Source organism: Scleropages formosus, chromosome 6 (assembly GCF_900964775.1).
Source record: "Scleropages formosus chromosome 6, fSclFor1.1, whole genome shotgun sequence".
In the NCBI taxonomy this organism is placed as follows: domain Eukaryota; kingdom Metazoa; phylum Chordata; class Actinopteri; order Osteoglossiformes; family Osteoglossidae; genus Scleropages; species Scleropages formosus.
The window spans coordinates 31,886,755-31,903,944 of record NC_041811.1 but is presented as its reverse complement, the minus strand read 5'-3'; the positions used below and the strand labels follow the sequence as shown (position 1 = coordinate 31,903,944).

The 17,190-nt window shown below is 50.8% G+C and overlaps 1 protein-coding gene across 4 annotated transcripts in view; it reads right to left on the bottom strand.

Moving 5' to 3' along the window:
- The window catches only part of LOC108933130 (autism susceptibility gene 2 protein-like), an 83,266-nt gene extending 66,657 nt beyond the window's left edge, over positions 1-16,609 (bottom strand). For 3 of the 4 annotated variants that reach the window (XM_029253100.1, XM_029253098.1, XM_029253099.1), the window contains exon 1: positions 15,114-16,609. In XM_029253100.1, the coding sequence (XP_029108933.1) occupies positions 15,114-15,395 (282 nt within the window). In that variant the 5' untranslated portion in view covers positions 15,396-16,609. The remainder of the gene's footprint in view (positions 1-15,113) is intronic. The other variant, XM_029253097.1, reaches the window with a different exon arrangement.
- Positions 16,610-17,190: the final 581 nt, after the last annotated feature.

Sequence of the window (17,190 nt, the reverse complement as noted above, 5' to 3'; positions counted from 1 at the left end):
CGCCCAACCTCCCATTTAACATCAGCGTCAATCAACGCACGACAAACACGTACCGCATTCCTCAGCATCGGGCCACTTTCACTTTCAGTTTATTCCACCACCTATGTAATGAGTAAAAGTGCAGACGTTACAGTAAATCTTCGATTCAACGGAGCCCGAGTCAAAGGATTTCACATTTAAACAGAACCGATGGGTCATACTTTGGTACCTCCCTCTTTACTTTCCGGTTCACGTGTCCGTACTCCAGTACATCCCCCAATACTCCGCTCCATATCTCGGCGCGTATGCGGTTTGTCGGTCGTGCTGCGAACATATGCATCTACTGCATTCGAGACACGTAATATGTAGCAAAGCGCGTCTTTTTATGCAAATACCGCCACCGTTGCCCTTCAAAACATACCACGTCGTCGTTTAAACTTTTGATTTCGTATAGGTGCTATTTTACAGGTTCAGATTTCACCGACGTTCCGCAACATCTAAACTTTCCTCCCGCAGTTTCCTGGTTACGCAATACGCCACTTAAACTATGACTGGTGCAAAAAATACCGAAGAATCGCTGGTAGAAATTGGGAGACGCAGAAAATTTGCGTTACCATTTACGGTCACGCTGCTCTCACCTTACGGAGGCGCGGGTGAGATGCAAAACAATCCCTCGGTCTTCAGTCACAGATCGTTCTTGCCGCTCGGTCACGGAAATAGCGTCACCTGTGCTTTAATACTTCCCTGTACGTTCCGATATCGTGAAATCGGAACGCGAGCGGAAAGGGGCCGCCGCCTGCTGCCGGGACGCATTCCGAACGCAAACGCTCCACGTTCGATATGGAGATGATCAAGCTTAAGAAATACAAAAGGTGGAACGATCTCATGAGCAGCAGCACGTGAACTTGGTCTCCGTTTTGACAGCGAACTCCATGGCGAAAGATGCTTCCTGTATGAAAGAACTCAAAGGGCCTGGCCCATTGTGGTCTACAATACCAACAAAACGGCGTTCTGTGCCACACAGGAAATTAAAAAGCTATTAATATCAAATACAATTTTCCATGTGTGTTTTCTATAAAAGAAACTGATGTCATCTGATCTGTTCCGATGGCACGTTGCGCCCCGTGTCACTTTCCGCCTTCCCTGCAGCTCCAGCCATTGGAATTGCCAAGCACCAAGAGGGCGCAACGTGTCACCTGAAGAAATTCCAGCGAAAATTTGTCTTTTTTCCTGTTTGGAACTGGGAACAGATGGCAATGATCCAAGACGACGTGGCGACAAGAGCATTTTCTGAATTTGGTGCAAAGTGGGCTCCGACGTTCAAGTTCATACAACATTCGTTTTACACAAAGACCTGAAATATGTACAGTTTGAGCTGGTACCAGCGCTTATGCAGCGTATAAAATCTCTGCACGGACATCTCCTTTCACAGAAATAAGGCGACCGAGACATGACGTTTTATGAAAAGGATCCAGGAGCTTTGGAATCGAAACCCAGAGCCGCGAGCGTTCGGTTGCAGCGAACGCACGAGCTGCACCGTCACGCACCCGCAGCCAAAGAGCGAACAACTGACCGTGTCCTCTGACGACTGGTTACCCAGATGGGAAATCGCGAGCTCCACTTCGATGCATTTGACTCCAAGCTGGTAGCTACAAGTTTCTCTCCAGCGTCGACGACCGAATACGACAAAGAACGTGAAGTTAAATGTCACAACATCGCTCCCGATCTCGTTCTAAATGCGCTGCGGACAAAAGCACTTAGAGCATTAAAAGGAGAGAAGTCTGCTGGTGGCTAAGGCCATCTCTGCAATAAAACGGTTCCCTCAAAGGCTCTTTGAGGGCCTCTAAGGAGGGCTGTTGTGCCACCCGCCCCCGCGCTGCTCCACAGCTCGCGCTTCATTGGGCTGTAAAAGAGCCAGCTGGACCTCCCCCAGCTACAATTGCAGGACCCGTGTCGGACAAAGACCGCAGTCTGGAGTCCCGGGGCTGCGGCGGCCGTGCCAGACAGCCAAGGTGGGGCCCTGACTGCAGAGCCACAGCAGGGGAAGGGTGCGTCCCCAAAAAAAAGTAGGATTGCCTGGGTGGTGCGAGAGGACATGGGTTCGATGCCCACTCTGTGTGGAGTCTGCATGTTCTCCCCCGTGCTTACGCGGGACATCGGTGCTCATCACAGACATGAAAAACATTAATCTAGTGGCACGGCGAGTAGCACTGCTGCCTCACAATGCTTGGGTGGTGTGAGAGGACATGGGTTCGATGCTCACCCAGCCTGTGTGGATTTTGCATGCTCTCCCCGTGTCTGCATGGGTTTCCTCGGGGTGCTCTGGTTTCCTCCCACAGTCCAAAGACATGTTGTTCAGGTTCACCCATAGTGTGTGTGTGTGTGTGTGTGTGTGTGTGAGAGAGAGAGTGACAGAGTGAATGCGTTCCACTTATGTATGGATGAGTGACCCAGTGTAAGTAGCGTATCTAGCAGTGTAAGTCACCACGGTGAATAAGGGGCGTGAGCTGATAACACTATTACATAGAGTTCATCGGACGTCGCTTTGGAGAAAAGCATCTGCTAAATAAACGAATCCAAAAATGCCTTTCCACCGCAGTACGACAGCATTGATCCGACACACTGGAACAACAGGTAAAGGCCCAATCAAATCCCAGTGCTTCAGGGAGATGCAAGAACACACCTTGGATGCAGCTCAGCACTATTTGGACCCAGAGAGATGTAGCAAAAAAAAAAAAAAAAACAGCTGAGAAGATTCCAGCCAAGTCACCAGCAGCATTAGAGGGGTTTTCAGCGTTCAGCAAACATTTCCACATGACTGGCTGCAGGAAAGCTGAAGATTTTGAGTAGTAGAGAGGATGTAACTTATGGGTGGGACAGGACACAGGAGACTGAATACTGAGGGGTTAGAACAGCAGCTTGTTTTATAATAAGCTCTGCAGCAATATCTTAAAGGCACTGCGGTCGTATCCTGGGCAACCTGGGAATCGACTTAACTAAACCCCCAGATCCACGGTCCTATAGATCAGCGGGGTTCAACTTGTGCCAGAGCCGAATGCAGACTAGCCAAGGCCAAGGCTCCGGTCCCCAGAGGAAACGCTCGCCGAAGTCCCCCCTGGCTGGGCCTGAACGCTGGCTGACCCTTCAGCAATTCTCCACTCTGCCGCTTCCGGTAACCACACGGGAAGGGAGGAGGATTAGATTTGACTCATTTCCAGAAAGCAATAAGGACCGCTGCACAACGAGACAAAATGACTGCAACAGGATGCAAGTCTGGATTCGGGATTCAGAAACGAAGCAAATCCCCCGCGCGAACTAAACGAGCGACGCGCAGCCCGAGGGGCCGGAGCCCCGCGCGTATCGGCCCGCGGCACGAGAAACGCGGGGACCTACCCTCGCGGGCCTCCCGCATTCCGCGGACAAAAAACACGACAGTTGCGGAGCGAGGTGGGGAAACGGCGAAAGGGTGCCGACGAGCCAATTAGCGCGCGCCACTTCATTAGGGCTTCCATTAACCTTTTCGTATCGCCATAGATGCCACCTCAATCACGTTGACAGCTGTCAGTTCGCTCCACGGCCTGCAGTTAAAGGGGGACGCCGTAGCTGCTCGGTCCAATTACGAGCGCAATAAATCTTTAATGCTATGATGAACAGCCTACCGTACAGTAATTACCCGTTCAAAAATCCAATACGGGGGAAAAAGGCCCCTTTCCTGTAGGGATTACAGAGAAAGCATTCATGGTAGTTTGACGGAAAATCGGCTCGTTCTTTTTTATCCATTATCGCTCCCCCCTCCAAACCCACCCTAGCCGTTCCGTTTCCTCTACGGAAACACCCTTTGGAGCGTCTTCAAGAAGCCTGCTGCCTGGTGACGGGGGCCGGTCCTCCCATCCACCCAGCAGGGGTGTCCATCTCCAAATCGTACGCATCGGGGGCGTCCAGCCCACCCTTTCAAGTGATGCAGCCTGTGAGAGCATTGTAAATTATTCAATTGTACTATACCTAGCAGAAGTACTGCAAATTGTGTTGGGTCACGTGGTAAGACGGTTAACGCACCCACCCGAGGGTCGGCGACGGAACGGCGGCTCAGTCGTCCTCAGCGGCAGCAGTTAGCCTTTCTGAACGTTAGTATTTATCCCACCCTGAACGCTGGAAACGAGACGAATTTGACGAATGTGAAATATTTCTGCTGAGACCAAGGAACCCGTTATCTCCTTTTTTCGCCCCCATTTGTCATTCAGTGAAACGCTTTCTGTTCTCACAGAATATAATCGCTGAAGGACATTATGACACAAAACACACATCTACATTTGACGAATTTCAAAGCCACTTTTGCGAAAACAAGGTATCTGTAGTAAAAAGTAAACTCCGGGTACAGCTATGATTCCCCCCCCCCCCGGAGCGTCTCCTCCCAGTTGAAAAAAACCACCAAGAAATCAAAACAATTACACAACAATTTTAGCAGAGTTGATGTGTCCTGAAAAAGGAGATAAAAAAAAAAGCAGTTTAGTAAAATAATCTTATTGAAACAGACTAAGGCACATTGCACTGACCTGTTAGCCAGTTCCTCTCTGTCCAGCTTCTACAATAGTTTGCCAAGAAATGCACCCAAAATCCACGGCTATCATAAATAATAATGATGATCATATGCTCATCTGTCTTTGTGAAGTTGTTACTGTAATTAATTGTTGAATTGTGTTTTGTACTTTATGCACTTTGCCACTGTAATGTTTACTAGTTTACACAGCATTATGAGAAATCTACTGTACTCAAATCTCCTCTGCATCTAGATCTCTCCTGTTGGTGTGATACACTTGTATGATAAAATCATTTTAAATGTAGACATTTAAATGTGAGCACGCCACTGATCTGTACGCACAGGGCCCTCAAACCCGTTCACGGCAACGATTGTGACCCTTGGCGAAAAAAGGTCGGAAACCCTGGCCGACTGCATTAAAAGTGCAGCGGGGGTGGTGCTACGAGGTAAACGTTTACCACGCTTAAGTCGCTAGGATCACGATGGTCAACGTGTGTCTGGCAGCGACAACCGCTGGGATTCTTTCTGAAAAGAGACGCACGCGGGACGCGTGGGACAGACGAACTCGGTGCAGGAGGAGTTAAATAATGGAGCATCTCGAGCATGCGTCATGTAACCACGTGGCCTCTCAGCCCGCTCCTCCAGCTCGGGTTCGAGTGCCGAGCAAAGAACCGACGAGTCGCATAATAAACGCGGCCCTCTGGCAAGCAGCTGCAAAACTCAGAGTCCTCGCCTGACAACCCGCCTCCACACGAAATGACAGAGGATGTGGTCTACCTCTAAACGCTAGAGATGAAGCCCGGCCCACCTTTAGCACATTCATTCCTCTACAGGGCACCACCTGTAATGCTTAGATCCCCCTTCATTGACTAGATCTAGTTCCACCCAAGCAAAGGCGTTCCACCAGCTGCGGGGCGGTGCGCAGGGAACCCGCGAGTACGAAAGAGTCGACAGAAAGCGGAGGGATGGGGATTTGGGTTTCACGGAAAAGATGTGCCGGTCGGAATGGAGTCGACGTGACAGCAGGAGCGTCGCTACATAATTTCAGCGACGGGAAGGGTTTCAGGTTGCAAGGTGAACCATTCGAGTAGACGTACGGCATCGCCGCGTGGCATCGGCGCCTTCTGATGTCACCCAGACGGCGTAGAAGCGGAAAACGGAGGAAAGGATGGGGTGAAACATCCACGTGTCAGATGGTAACTCGCAGAGCGAACGATACGCTGTCCGTCCCTCTTCCCGTGCGGCGAAAGCCACCCGAGAGGACAAAGGCACGTTCTACAACCTCACCTTACCATAGGGCAGTATTTTAAAGGACGTGGCAGTAAAACTTCTCAGTCGTGTGTTGGAGAAGGCACGTTACGGGGTGGGTGGGACCGTAATCGGGCAATGCTGCGGAGCAGTTATGACTTCTAGATGAAAGGGCGCTTAAAAACAAATACCAACACCCATTTCAGAAGGGAAGAAATTGCTTTCACACCTCATTTGGCAAAAGGGAGAATAAAAAAGAAAAGATTTTAAACACACTGGTTTACTCAACTCGCTGGTAACCACAGGCCAAGCGCTACATCACTAATTATATAAGGAACTAATTAAGCTGTCAAGTTTAGTGTAACAGACAAAAAAAGGGTGGTGGTGGGGGGTGAATAACCAGGTTTCGAAGCTGGGATTTTTTTTTCCATTCCAATTCAAGTGAAATGACAAAAAGATGCCCTCACGCATCCTTGGAGAGGCCAAAACAAAACAAGGTATTAAATCAAATTACAGGCACCCTTTCGCGAGATGAAAACACTCCCTGGGCAGATGAGAATGAGCCGCCTCGCCCTGCGGAGGGATTGCGGGACGAGCACCTTCCCGGCACCGCTCCATTAGTCCTCCGACATTTAGGTCTGATGTCACACCTGCAACCGAGAAGCACATTTTAACATCCTTACAGCAGCTCGCACGAAGACCGCGACCGAAGGGACACGCGAACGCGAGGCGATCTCGAGCGCGGAACTCCGAAAAGCTCGGCGCAGAGGGAGGAAGGGTTAAATTTCCTCCGCGTTCGGACTTTGAGCGCACGGAAAAGGATCCTCGCAAGGACGGGCGCTGCAGGTTCCGCTCGGCGTCAGCGCACGCAGCAGACCCACAGGACGGGATGGCAAAAAGACAGGGAGTACACACGACCTGCTCACAGACTCCCTGTCACTGTGCGCACCCCAGTAGGAAAACACCATCAGAGCCAAGTTCTACTTTACCCCGTTACCGCGTTGTTTGGATGACACCGACGGTCGCGCAGCAGAGCCCTTTCCTCGAGTCCGCTCCTCTCCTCCCGGTTCACCTGGCTGGACTCGTCGTGTGACGCACGTGGTTTATAAAGCCTGGCCTTGTCCTGTAGATGTTCCTTCGGTGCAATGCATTATGGTACACCGGGAGCAGAGAACGTGGCTAAGAAACTGACAGTGGGCTCAGCTGAGGGCATAAGGCCACAAAGCCTTTAAAAAAATGACTGCAACCAAAAATTGCATGTTCCGATCTCATGGGGTACTTAACCTAATTTGCTTTAGCAAGCAATCCACATATATAAATGAGAATTAAAAAGCGGGCGCTCAATTAGAGGTCTTGGATAGCAGACCCACAGCCACAGCAGATCATTTGAAATGTTGGAAGGAATCTTGAGTTTTTCCTGGTTAGGAAGTGTAGGGGAGCTGGAAATCCAGCTCTGGTTCCACGTCAGTGACAAAACAACTCGAAAGGGGAAGGGGGGGGGGCGCGCACAGCGTCGAGACATCCTTGCCAACAACGACCGCGGTTATTTGAGAAGCCTGACTTTTCAATGTGTGGGACTTCCCCCCACCCCCATTACTCGGAGCAGCCAAATCTTAGGTGGAGATCCCGCTCTTAGCTGCGGCTTTGGAAAACCCACGGCCTCGAAGAGGCATCTGGACACCAGATCAGCCTCTGCATGCGGCCAACTGGCCAGGACCGCAAGCCTCCGTTTGGCAAGCGCACCTAGGACACCGAAATCGACCGAGTTACCCCCTAGAAGGATACACCCATAACAAAGAAGGTCATTGATCCGGTCCTCCTGCCCTCATTATCACATGCTTCCCACCCTCTCGCCGCCTTAATTCACTTCGAACCCTGCAGTTTTAGCATTGTGCTTTTTTCTGATCCAATCATTCGTGACCCATGAAGGCACACGGGCACAAAAATCCATGCATGACATGATACTTCTGTTCCTCTGCTCCAGACCATCCTCCAGAGAGCCAGATGCTGACCTCCTACTGACCTTTGCACCACACCCCAGGGAAATAAAGGTCATCGGTGACATCATCGCGAGACCCGGACACGTGCGGCAGATGGGCCTGGCTTCCGCGGTGCCAGACGCCGGCGAACCTGCCGCGTAACCACTTAACAGCCGCACGCGGACAACAGAATCTGACGACAAACAGCTCCCTCCCAAAGGACACGGCAGACAGCAACGGACATCATCCGCCTTGGCTGTAAAAACAAAAAGCAGCATCATAAAGCGAGGTCCTTCGTAGGCAGAGAGCTCTCCGAACTGCTACCTGGAATCGAGTCAGAGAGTACGATCACAGTTCCTGCCTCGTGGCAAGTGGCGCCAACCAGACCTGCACACAGGAGCATCACCTGGAATTTGTATTGAACACACCCATAAAAACGTCCATGATGAGATCAGGTGTCCTTCGCCTATTGCAGCGATGTCGCCTGGAGTCTTTGTGACAGCCCGTCCACCAGGAACGCCTCGGTACACGCTCTCCGGCATAACCGCGCGTACAGGGTCGCTATTCCTTCGGACAGACCTCTACAGTTTCGCACATATCTGGAGAGGGCTCTTCAGCCTAGCCAAAAAAGAGGAGAACGCAGAAGTCCTCCGAAAAACAAAAATCTAAAAATAAAGAACCGCTGTGGAATTCGAGCCTCTGAGCGCAGCTTTACGGCTGGAGGCACGTGAGGGGCGAGCCGCACTTCTGACCGTCGCTGTGATTTCACAGGCCCGCCCGCGGACGCCCGCATTTCGGCACGAGAGCGGCCGGGGCTCGACACGAGATCCGAGCGCGCGACGGGAGCGCAGGAAGCCGGACGACAGGACCGCTCATCTTGACACGAAGCAAAGGCGGAGTCCTGCCTCGGAGCAGAGGGATTAGCTGGGGGGCCGGGGCGGCGGCCAGGAGCACTCGAACCCCAACCACCTACTGCCACTGTCCCCTTTTAGCAGCAAAAAGAGAAAAACGCCTCCGCTTATGCAAGAATTGCAGCAAAATACGGCAACAGACAATGAAGTTTTGTTTAGAATTGATGTACTTCCTTTCGTGACAACAGTATGGTACACCTCTCTAGGAGACGCCCCACCGCAATCAGACAGGCTGACGGCGACATTACCAGGGTGAGGTCAGGTGATTTCCCTCACCCTGTTGGTGTCCAGCTCCCTCCACACACAAATCACTGCAATCTCTCTCCATTCCACCCCCCAAAAAAAAAAAATCTGGTATCACGCATGAACCCTTCTGATGCAGACTGCATAATACGGCAAGTTTCCCAAAATCTAGAAAATGCAAATAGATCCAAAAACACACATTTGCTTTTAAAAGTATACATGCTTTTCAAAATACGAAGACGGAGCACTGAGATTTGAAATTTACACCTAATTAAAAGTACACCGGCTCATCAAGTTGCAAATGATCAAGTCATTAATTTTTAACAATCAGTTACAATAGCTTTAAATATTTCCTAAAATGTAGTAACGATCTGTCTGCTTGCCCACACTGACTATTTTATTTATCGTAGCTACAGCTGAGATTTTTACAGCACTCAGCTTGTAAATAAACCTAGTGATGTGTGGATCAACGCTGTCTTGACTGGAACATGTGGTAGAGGTGAACTGACAGTTATGGGGGGAGAGTTACAAACAGCTTTAAAGCCCCAACTGCGTTAAAAAGTGATGGGTCAGTATTTTTGCTGAGGCGTACAGCAAAGCGGCCTTGTCAAGATGAAGGCGCAAGAGTGAAACCCACACAAGCGGTACAAACATCTCTTCTCCACAGGTAGAAAAGACCTCCCAGGCACCCAGGATTCTCCTCCTGTATTCAAGAACACATCTCCGACTGCTTCGGAATAGAGCTGTTCCTCGCTACCTTGCGACAAATTAATCTTTTGGACACGTTTAGCTGACTCGAATTACTCACGTTCACACGGTACAATTAAAGCGTCTGAAATCTCTACATCTGATTCCGAGGGAAATTAAAAACGATATAATCGTTACGTCCAACGGTACGGCGAGTCGAACAAGCGGGCTAGTGAGGTGTGTCGATATCAAAGAGGACGGATTGGTTCGAACCAGATGGCCGGCGATGCATTTCAGTAGAGGATGGATTGGTTCGAACCAGATGGCCGGTGAGGCACGTCCGCTGCAGAGACCACGTTGCAGGTTTAAACCAGATGGCCGGTGATGCATGTCGAAGGCAGAGAGAATGGATTCGTTTAAACTAGATGGCCACCGAAGCGTGCTGGTGACGGAAAGTCGACCTTTTGTCGACACGTCCCATCATCACCCCCTTACGCCCACCTAGCGAATGAGACATCTGCAGAGGAACCTTTCAGGAACCTCCCCCCCGTCACAGTCAACGTGCTGAATCACCGATTGCGATGTCATCATACCACATATGCCAAAGAATACCCGAGTCGTGACCGTTCGGTGGGATTGTGGAAGACCGGAAGGCTGCGAGACACCCAATACAAGCAGGACAGGTTGAACCCGCAAGGTAAGTTCTTATTTGGTTTCATTTATCCGAAGACAATCTTGAACGGAACTACGACCCCCCCTTTGGCTTCTTGCAGAGCACTGATCAGGGAAGACGACCAGCACCGGGGATCAGGACTGAAGATGATGGTTGTCAAGATCTAAAGGTTCCACATCTGAAATCTGGAGAACAGGATTTGTGGCCATTACAGTGAGACAGTTGAGATGTATCGAGAATAAAGAAGAAGTGTACAATGGCATTTACTACGCAAACACAGTAACGTCCATCTAAGGACAGAGGCACTAAGACATTTTTGCTTAAAGCGATATAACGTCTATTCTATCATCAGACCAAAATCAAAGAGAAAAATTCTGCCTTCAAGAGCAGCAAACAAAGACCACAGCTCAACACTTGTGTCATTCAGTACCAAGACCCCCCCCAACACACACACACACACACACACGTGCTCCACAAAACACTTTTACTGGAGAAGTCTTTTAGATAAAATAACTTTCTGTTCTAGGAGAGACTCCTTAAAAGTCCACAAGACAAAGAGTGCTTTAAAATACTGGTTCAAACCAGTCTCTGAGAACCTCAACAGAAGCTGGGCTGTTAGCGATTCTTAAGCGCTTTAACAAATCAGCTATATGTGCGACGGATTATTCGGACCAAAACGCGCTACGGTTCTTTTACGCATTTGTTTAACGGCATGACGGTGCGCTGGCGTGGTAACGCAAGGCTTCGATCGGCAACGGGGGAAAAGGGAACACGCAGAGCTCAGCGTTTTGAGCGAGGCGTCACCTTTAATCAATCGAACCCTTTCCAAGGGTCTTGCTTGATGCGACCCGTTTGACCGCCGGGCGATTTCCACACCGCTTCGCATGAACATGCGGCTCTCCGCGGGAGGCGCGAACATGCAAAAGACCTGCTTGGGCTCCGATTTGACCTCCAACGCGATCCCAGCCGCGCTGAGGCCTCGAGAAGGTTCCGGAAGGCACGGGTGCAAGCCGGTAGCATAGCGGTTAAAAAAGAAAAAAAAAAAAGCTGCCTCCGCATCCGAACGTCCCGGGTTCAAATCCCCACCCGCGGCCGCAGCACCCTTCACCGAGGCACTCGCCCGAACTGCTCCGGTAAAAATTACCCTGCTGTACAAACTGAAACTTGTGAGTCGCTTCGGAGGAAAAAAATCCCACAAAAATTAATACGGTAAAGAGCAACGGGGGTAACAACGCGTAAAGAAAATGCACGCCGGCCCTTGTTACCCGCTCAACGGCATACAGTTCAAGCTCCTTATGTCTCATAATCTGCGCCGAGAGTCTTTCAAAGCCGTGCTGCCAATCAGGGCGTAATTCATCCTGCGTTTCAGTAAACAGGGCCCTGTGCCAAAGGCTATATTATTCAGGAGCGATGATTAAGAGCAGAGGGGGAAAAATGTGGTTGAATGGGTAAATAGGGTGGAATTAGCACCCAATAAATCAGACTTAAACTCCGTGCTTTGCAAAAACAACATGCTTCCTCTAACTGCTGGCTTGGCCGGCCCAGATGTAGATAGGGAAAGCCAACAAACACGCACACTTACACACACGCAGGAAAGGCCTTAGTTTCGCAGAATACGTACCGAGGTCCGGAACGTGGGCAGAGAAGGGGAGGGAGGGGGGAGAAAGGGAAAAAAAAAAAAAAAGAAAAAGGCAAAGCTGACCGGTTTACTCCAAATACACTGCAGTCCCACTAGGTTAAACAAACCGCTTCTTATGCACACTGCCCACGTTCACAAGGATGTAAAACTAAAATCGGGTTTCCGGGGGACATGGAAGAATGTGAGATTCTACATCATGTGACACCTGGGAAGGAAAGAAAATGCAAAGATTTTTTTTTTTTTTTTTAAATGAAAATGTCAGCCCTCCAGAAAGCGAACTCCCCGACGACTGCGGCCTCCACACCTGCACGTGGGACATTTTTGAGGCACGTTTTGTCGAGAAACCGCCCTGCGGGTCACTGCCGTGAGTCAAGCGCTCCGGAGGAGGAGGAGATGGGTAACCGGAGAGCAACGTTAAAGATTACTTTTTTATTTATTTATTGGGAGCAATAACCAGGAGGGGCGGCAGTGCGTCAGCAGCGTGTCAGCAGTGTGTCCCGTTACCCTCCGGACACCGACACACAAACACTCCGCTGTGCATCCTACACCCACCCCCCCCAAAACCGATCCCAGCACCCACCTCCAAGGCAGCGCAAAACAAGCGTCGGCTTTTAACTTCGTCGAACAGCCTTTTAGTGGCCGAAGGCACTCCGCCAGTCTTCAAATGAGCTTCTGCAATCTGCTCCTTGTTCTCGCTAAGCGATACGTTTCCTCCGCTTCAAAATCACAGAAACATTAATAAAGCCGTCGGGGGGGGGGCGGTCTGACGCTACAGACAGCAGCGTAGGGTCTTCCCGTTACCGAGCGCATATATCCCTCCTTACGAGTTTCATCAGAGAAAGAAAAACTGTTGACAGCTGTGCAGCAGAGATTTTTTCTTTGACCGAACGTCAGGAACAGGAATCACCGATGCTGGTGTGTACGTTTGTTCCGAAATGCTGTACATTTAACCAAAAATTTTTAAAGTTTATGGTTCTGTCATGAGATCCGGTTATGGGGGGGGGGGGGCAGACAGCAGTGGAAGGGACCAAATGATGCTTCAACAGTTAATAATATTATTATTAAGGTCTGCAAAAGCCTGGCTGATGACAGGCGGCTCGAGGCGTCGCAGCCCACAGCCGTCGCTTCACGCAAAGTGAGAACGCATCACGGTTTCGCAGGAGGTTAGGGGGGTGCACCCTCCGTGCCTCGCATTACTAGGAAATCATCCCTTTCCTCCGATGTGTGTCATCGCCCCCAGCCCCCCCCACACACACACGCTCCCCAGGGTGCAGCACCTTCCGGGATGCGGCAGCGGCGGATCCGAAGCTCCGGGCCATTAACAGAGAGCTAATTAATCTCAACGCCTCGGCGGCCTTTGACACGGCACAAAACCGAGGGCCTGGAAGCCGAGAGGAGGCGTGTTCATTCACGCACGCGATCCGGGTTCGTGCGGGGCAGGAGAACCAGAACGGCGGTCGGCGACGGAACGAAGACGGCCATCGCCCGTCATCCTAGGCGAGGCGGAGAACCTTACGCACTTGACGGAGTGCAGCTGGGCCCTCTGGTGTGTGACCCTGCATACGGTGTCATTAATATGGTTTATTTGTCACTCCAGCAGCTAAGAGACCCTAAGAGAAAGGTAAATAACACGTCGATGTTTTTTTTTTTTTTTTTAAACCCCAGCAACCTCTGAAGGTAGATGACACGATACGCCAATATATCCACGCCGTCACTATTTACACGTCTTGCTCAACGGCGCGTTTAAGACGAGCCTTTCCTGTCCGCGTCTTCCACGGAGATCTTTGTTAGACGGTTACGATCCACACAAGTAACCAAAACATCCAGCAGGCCAAACACACATTTTGATATCGTCAAAGATGTTCCGGGAAAATAAACAAACTGGGACATGGGCAGAAGTGGCGGCTCTGTTTGATTTGCTCCTTTCCTGACAACGTGCAGCAGCAGCACATGACAAATTCTGACACGCCACTGCACCCCCCCCCCCATAAACAGCGAACCCTGGAAATATGCATCGTCTGACAATTTTTTGCAGGCATACCTTAAAAACCTGTCAAAAAAAAAAAAAAAAAAAAAGTCAGACAAGGCTGGGGGAGCCACTGGGGGTGTAAATTCCCAGAAAGAAGAACCAGGCACAGCTGTATTGCTGCAACCGAACCGAAACTCCACTTAGGGCATCTAAAGGCCTGGGCCCCCCGCCCTTTTTTTTTTTCTCTCTTCTTTAAACAAACACACAAAAATAAAAAAAAAAAAACGCATAACAGTGTAAACTATCCGACAGGACAATCCAGGACACAAACTGAACGCGGCAGCCTGCGAAACGCGTTACCCTTTATTATTACCCAACATTTACAGGTTGGGAAACGGGACAATGGCAGGTAAAAAAAAAAAAAAAAAACACATAAGTTTGGCTTCCTGCCCCGTTATTTACCACTGCCCTTACCGTGGTATTACAGCCGGCTTTGTGAACGTAACAAAATTGGATCTGGGCGACATGTTTGTACATGTAAAAGGGGTAGAACATGAATGAGTCATGGAAGGAGATAGTGGGAGGTCAGAACCACAATTATTAATAATTTGGTCACGTGGCATAATGGCCTCCTGTATTTACATATTTCTGAGTGTGGACACACAGCCTCTGACGAATTATTTACTCATTTACAGAGAAGTGTATTTTTACTGGAGGAATTCAGGGTAAGTACCTTGCTCCAGGGTACTGCACCGGGAGTGGGATCTGAACCAATGCGCACCTGCTGCTCCCTCATCATCGTGTCCTGTTAGGATCGGGCACAGGACATGTCCCCAGGTGAGGTGTCCCGCCACTACTACGGCCCGTGTCCTGGGACCCCCAATGAAGAGGAGGTGCTGCCCAAGCAGGAGCCCCGGCGCTCGAACCCGCAGCCGCCTCGTGCCACGGCTCATCCGCGCGCCCATTATCGGCCCCGGCGATCAATATCGCGCTCGATATCCGCTCGTGTGTCCGATTGTCAGTCACAGTAACGGGCCAGAGCTCCGAGAGGGCGGCCGCTCCTCTGCGCGCACCGCCGTTACGTAACGGGGCACAAAGAGCTCGCGCCGAGGCTCGCGGCGGACACGATCGGGGGGGCGATGTAGCGTCCCGACAAAGATTCCTTGGTCGGGGGGGGGGGGCAGAGTAGCGCGTATACACACAGACACACACACAGACAGACACTCACACACCTTCCCGCCGTCTTACCTCCAGTGAATCGAGGCTCACGAAGCTCGTTATAGCAAAGCCGTCGATGATGTCCTCTTCCTGGGAGCACGAGCCGCGTCTCTTCCGGCGCGGGGGGCGCGAAGCCCGACCGCCGGCTGTCACGCCGCATTTCTGTCGGTCCTGCGACGCGCGGCTCCTGCCGGGGCTCCGCTCTCGCTCGGAGCCCGACGAGGGGCTGCGGTCGCTCCTGCCCGCCAGCTCCCGTCTGCGGACTCGGTCCCGCTGGGAGCGCGAGCGCCGGCTCTTCAGCTTCCCATCCATGTTGGAAGGGCGCCGCAGGGGGAACGAGCGACGGCGGCGCTCTTACGATGGATCGCAACCCCTCCCTGGCGGAATCGACGGTTGAAACGCCAACGAAGGAGGGGAGAGGTGGTGGTGGAGGGGGGGGGAATCGCGAAACAGGCGGATCCGCGAATTTCCACGCGAAACCGGAGCGCTCCGATTCGGAGAATGACCTTGAATGGGAGCCTATCGGACCTCGCGAGCGAACATTTCCGCGGAGCTCGCGACGCCGGCGGCGAACGATCCGAACCCGAGCGGCGCTCCTCGGTATTCCTCCTCACGACACGGCGCTTGGCTTGCCTTTGTCCGGGGTTCGGTCTGCGAGTTTCTAGAAAAAGAAAAAAAAAAAAAAAAAGAAAAAGAAAAAAAAACCCACCGCGGAACAGTTACACGGATCTAGGGAAAATGTAAACGTTTCGCTCGCGCTGCAACTTTACTTGATCGGAGACGAACGAACGAACGGAGGGAGGAAGAGCTGCTGCATACAGCAGAAAACACAATAATAAATCACATCGTTACCTCGTCGTGTCCACCACTCTATCCATGACCCGACCGCCGCGTAGGAAATATCATTTAAAAATGATAAAAAGAAAACATCGGCGTGCACAAAATATGCCTACAAACGCTCCGATTCCGCACATAAAACAACAATCCGCCGCCGACGGCTAGCTTAGCTAGTGATATTCACAAGTTTCACCACAGAGTCAGCCGCTTTCTCTCCTTTTCCGAGTTGCGCTAACACTTAAGACAGTTTTGAACGGGGGTGCGATCATATATCGCGGATCCCTCAATCCGCCGGATCGTGATGTTTTCAAAAATTCACTGTGTTCGGCTGCGAAAAAGATTCATAACATCCCCACCCCCCGCGTTCAAGCCACATCCATTTCAAAGGAAAAGACACCATCGGATATTCCCAGGCCTGCGGTACTTTATACATCCATTCTCCGTCTCCGTCTCCGTCCTGGGCGATCCGGCCGCTCCTGGGGTGGGTCGCTTCTTTCCCGCTTCCTTTCCCTACGAATCTTTCGATAAGTGCCTCTTTGTTTAAAGAAAAAGAAAATGCAGCTTTTTAGTCCGATCTCGTCCGTTTTCCCTGCGTCTGAAATTGAAGTCACTCGGTGCGGTGAAAAAGCCCCACAGTAGAGACAGCTGACGTACTTCCGCCACCTCTGCGATCGCCACAGGAAGTGAGCCTCGCTATTCACTGCATATTTAAAAAAAAAAAAAAGAAAAAAAATTTAAAAGAAAAAAAAAAAAAAAACTAATTTTGTCTGCGAAATGAGTTCGCGTGCGAAAAACGATGCGGTCGTTTATCCGCTTCTCCTCGGTTCGCGGCGTCGTTCCTTTGTCTGTTCGCCTCCTGTTGAGTTGGTTGGTCGTGCGCTTCAGAACCCGCAGTTTGTCCGTATCTGTCAGCAGTCAGTCAGTCAGTCAGGCGACACAATCGCAATGCCCCGCAGCGCAAACTTTCGCTCAAAAACACCCCTTCTAATGGGCTTCTGCGTTTTATTCTGTGTCGTGTCAGCTAAACGCGTATGTAAGGTGCTCAAAAACTTTTTTTTTTTTTTTCCAAAACCTCAAATTGAATTTCGGTTTTACTAAGTGAGTGTGGACACGAGCTTTGACGAAAGTGTCACAGAAAATCCCAACACGAACGTGACATCTGATCTGATGTCCCGTTTTCACTCATCGCCACACACACACGCACCGTCCCTCCAGTGTTTGTTTGTATTGATTCTGGAGGTTCTCCGTTACCACCTTTCAAGACCCGGGC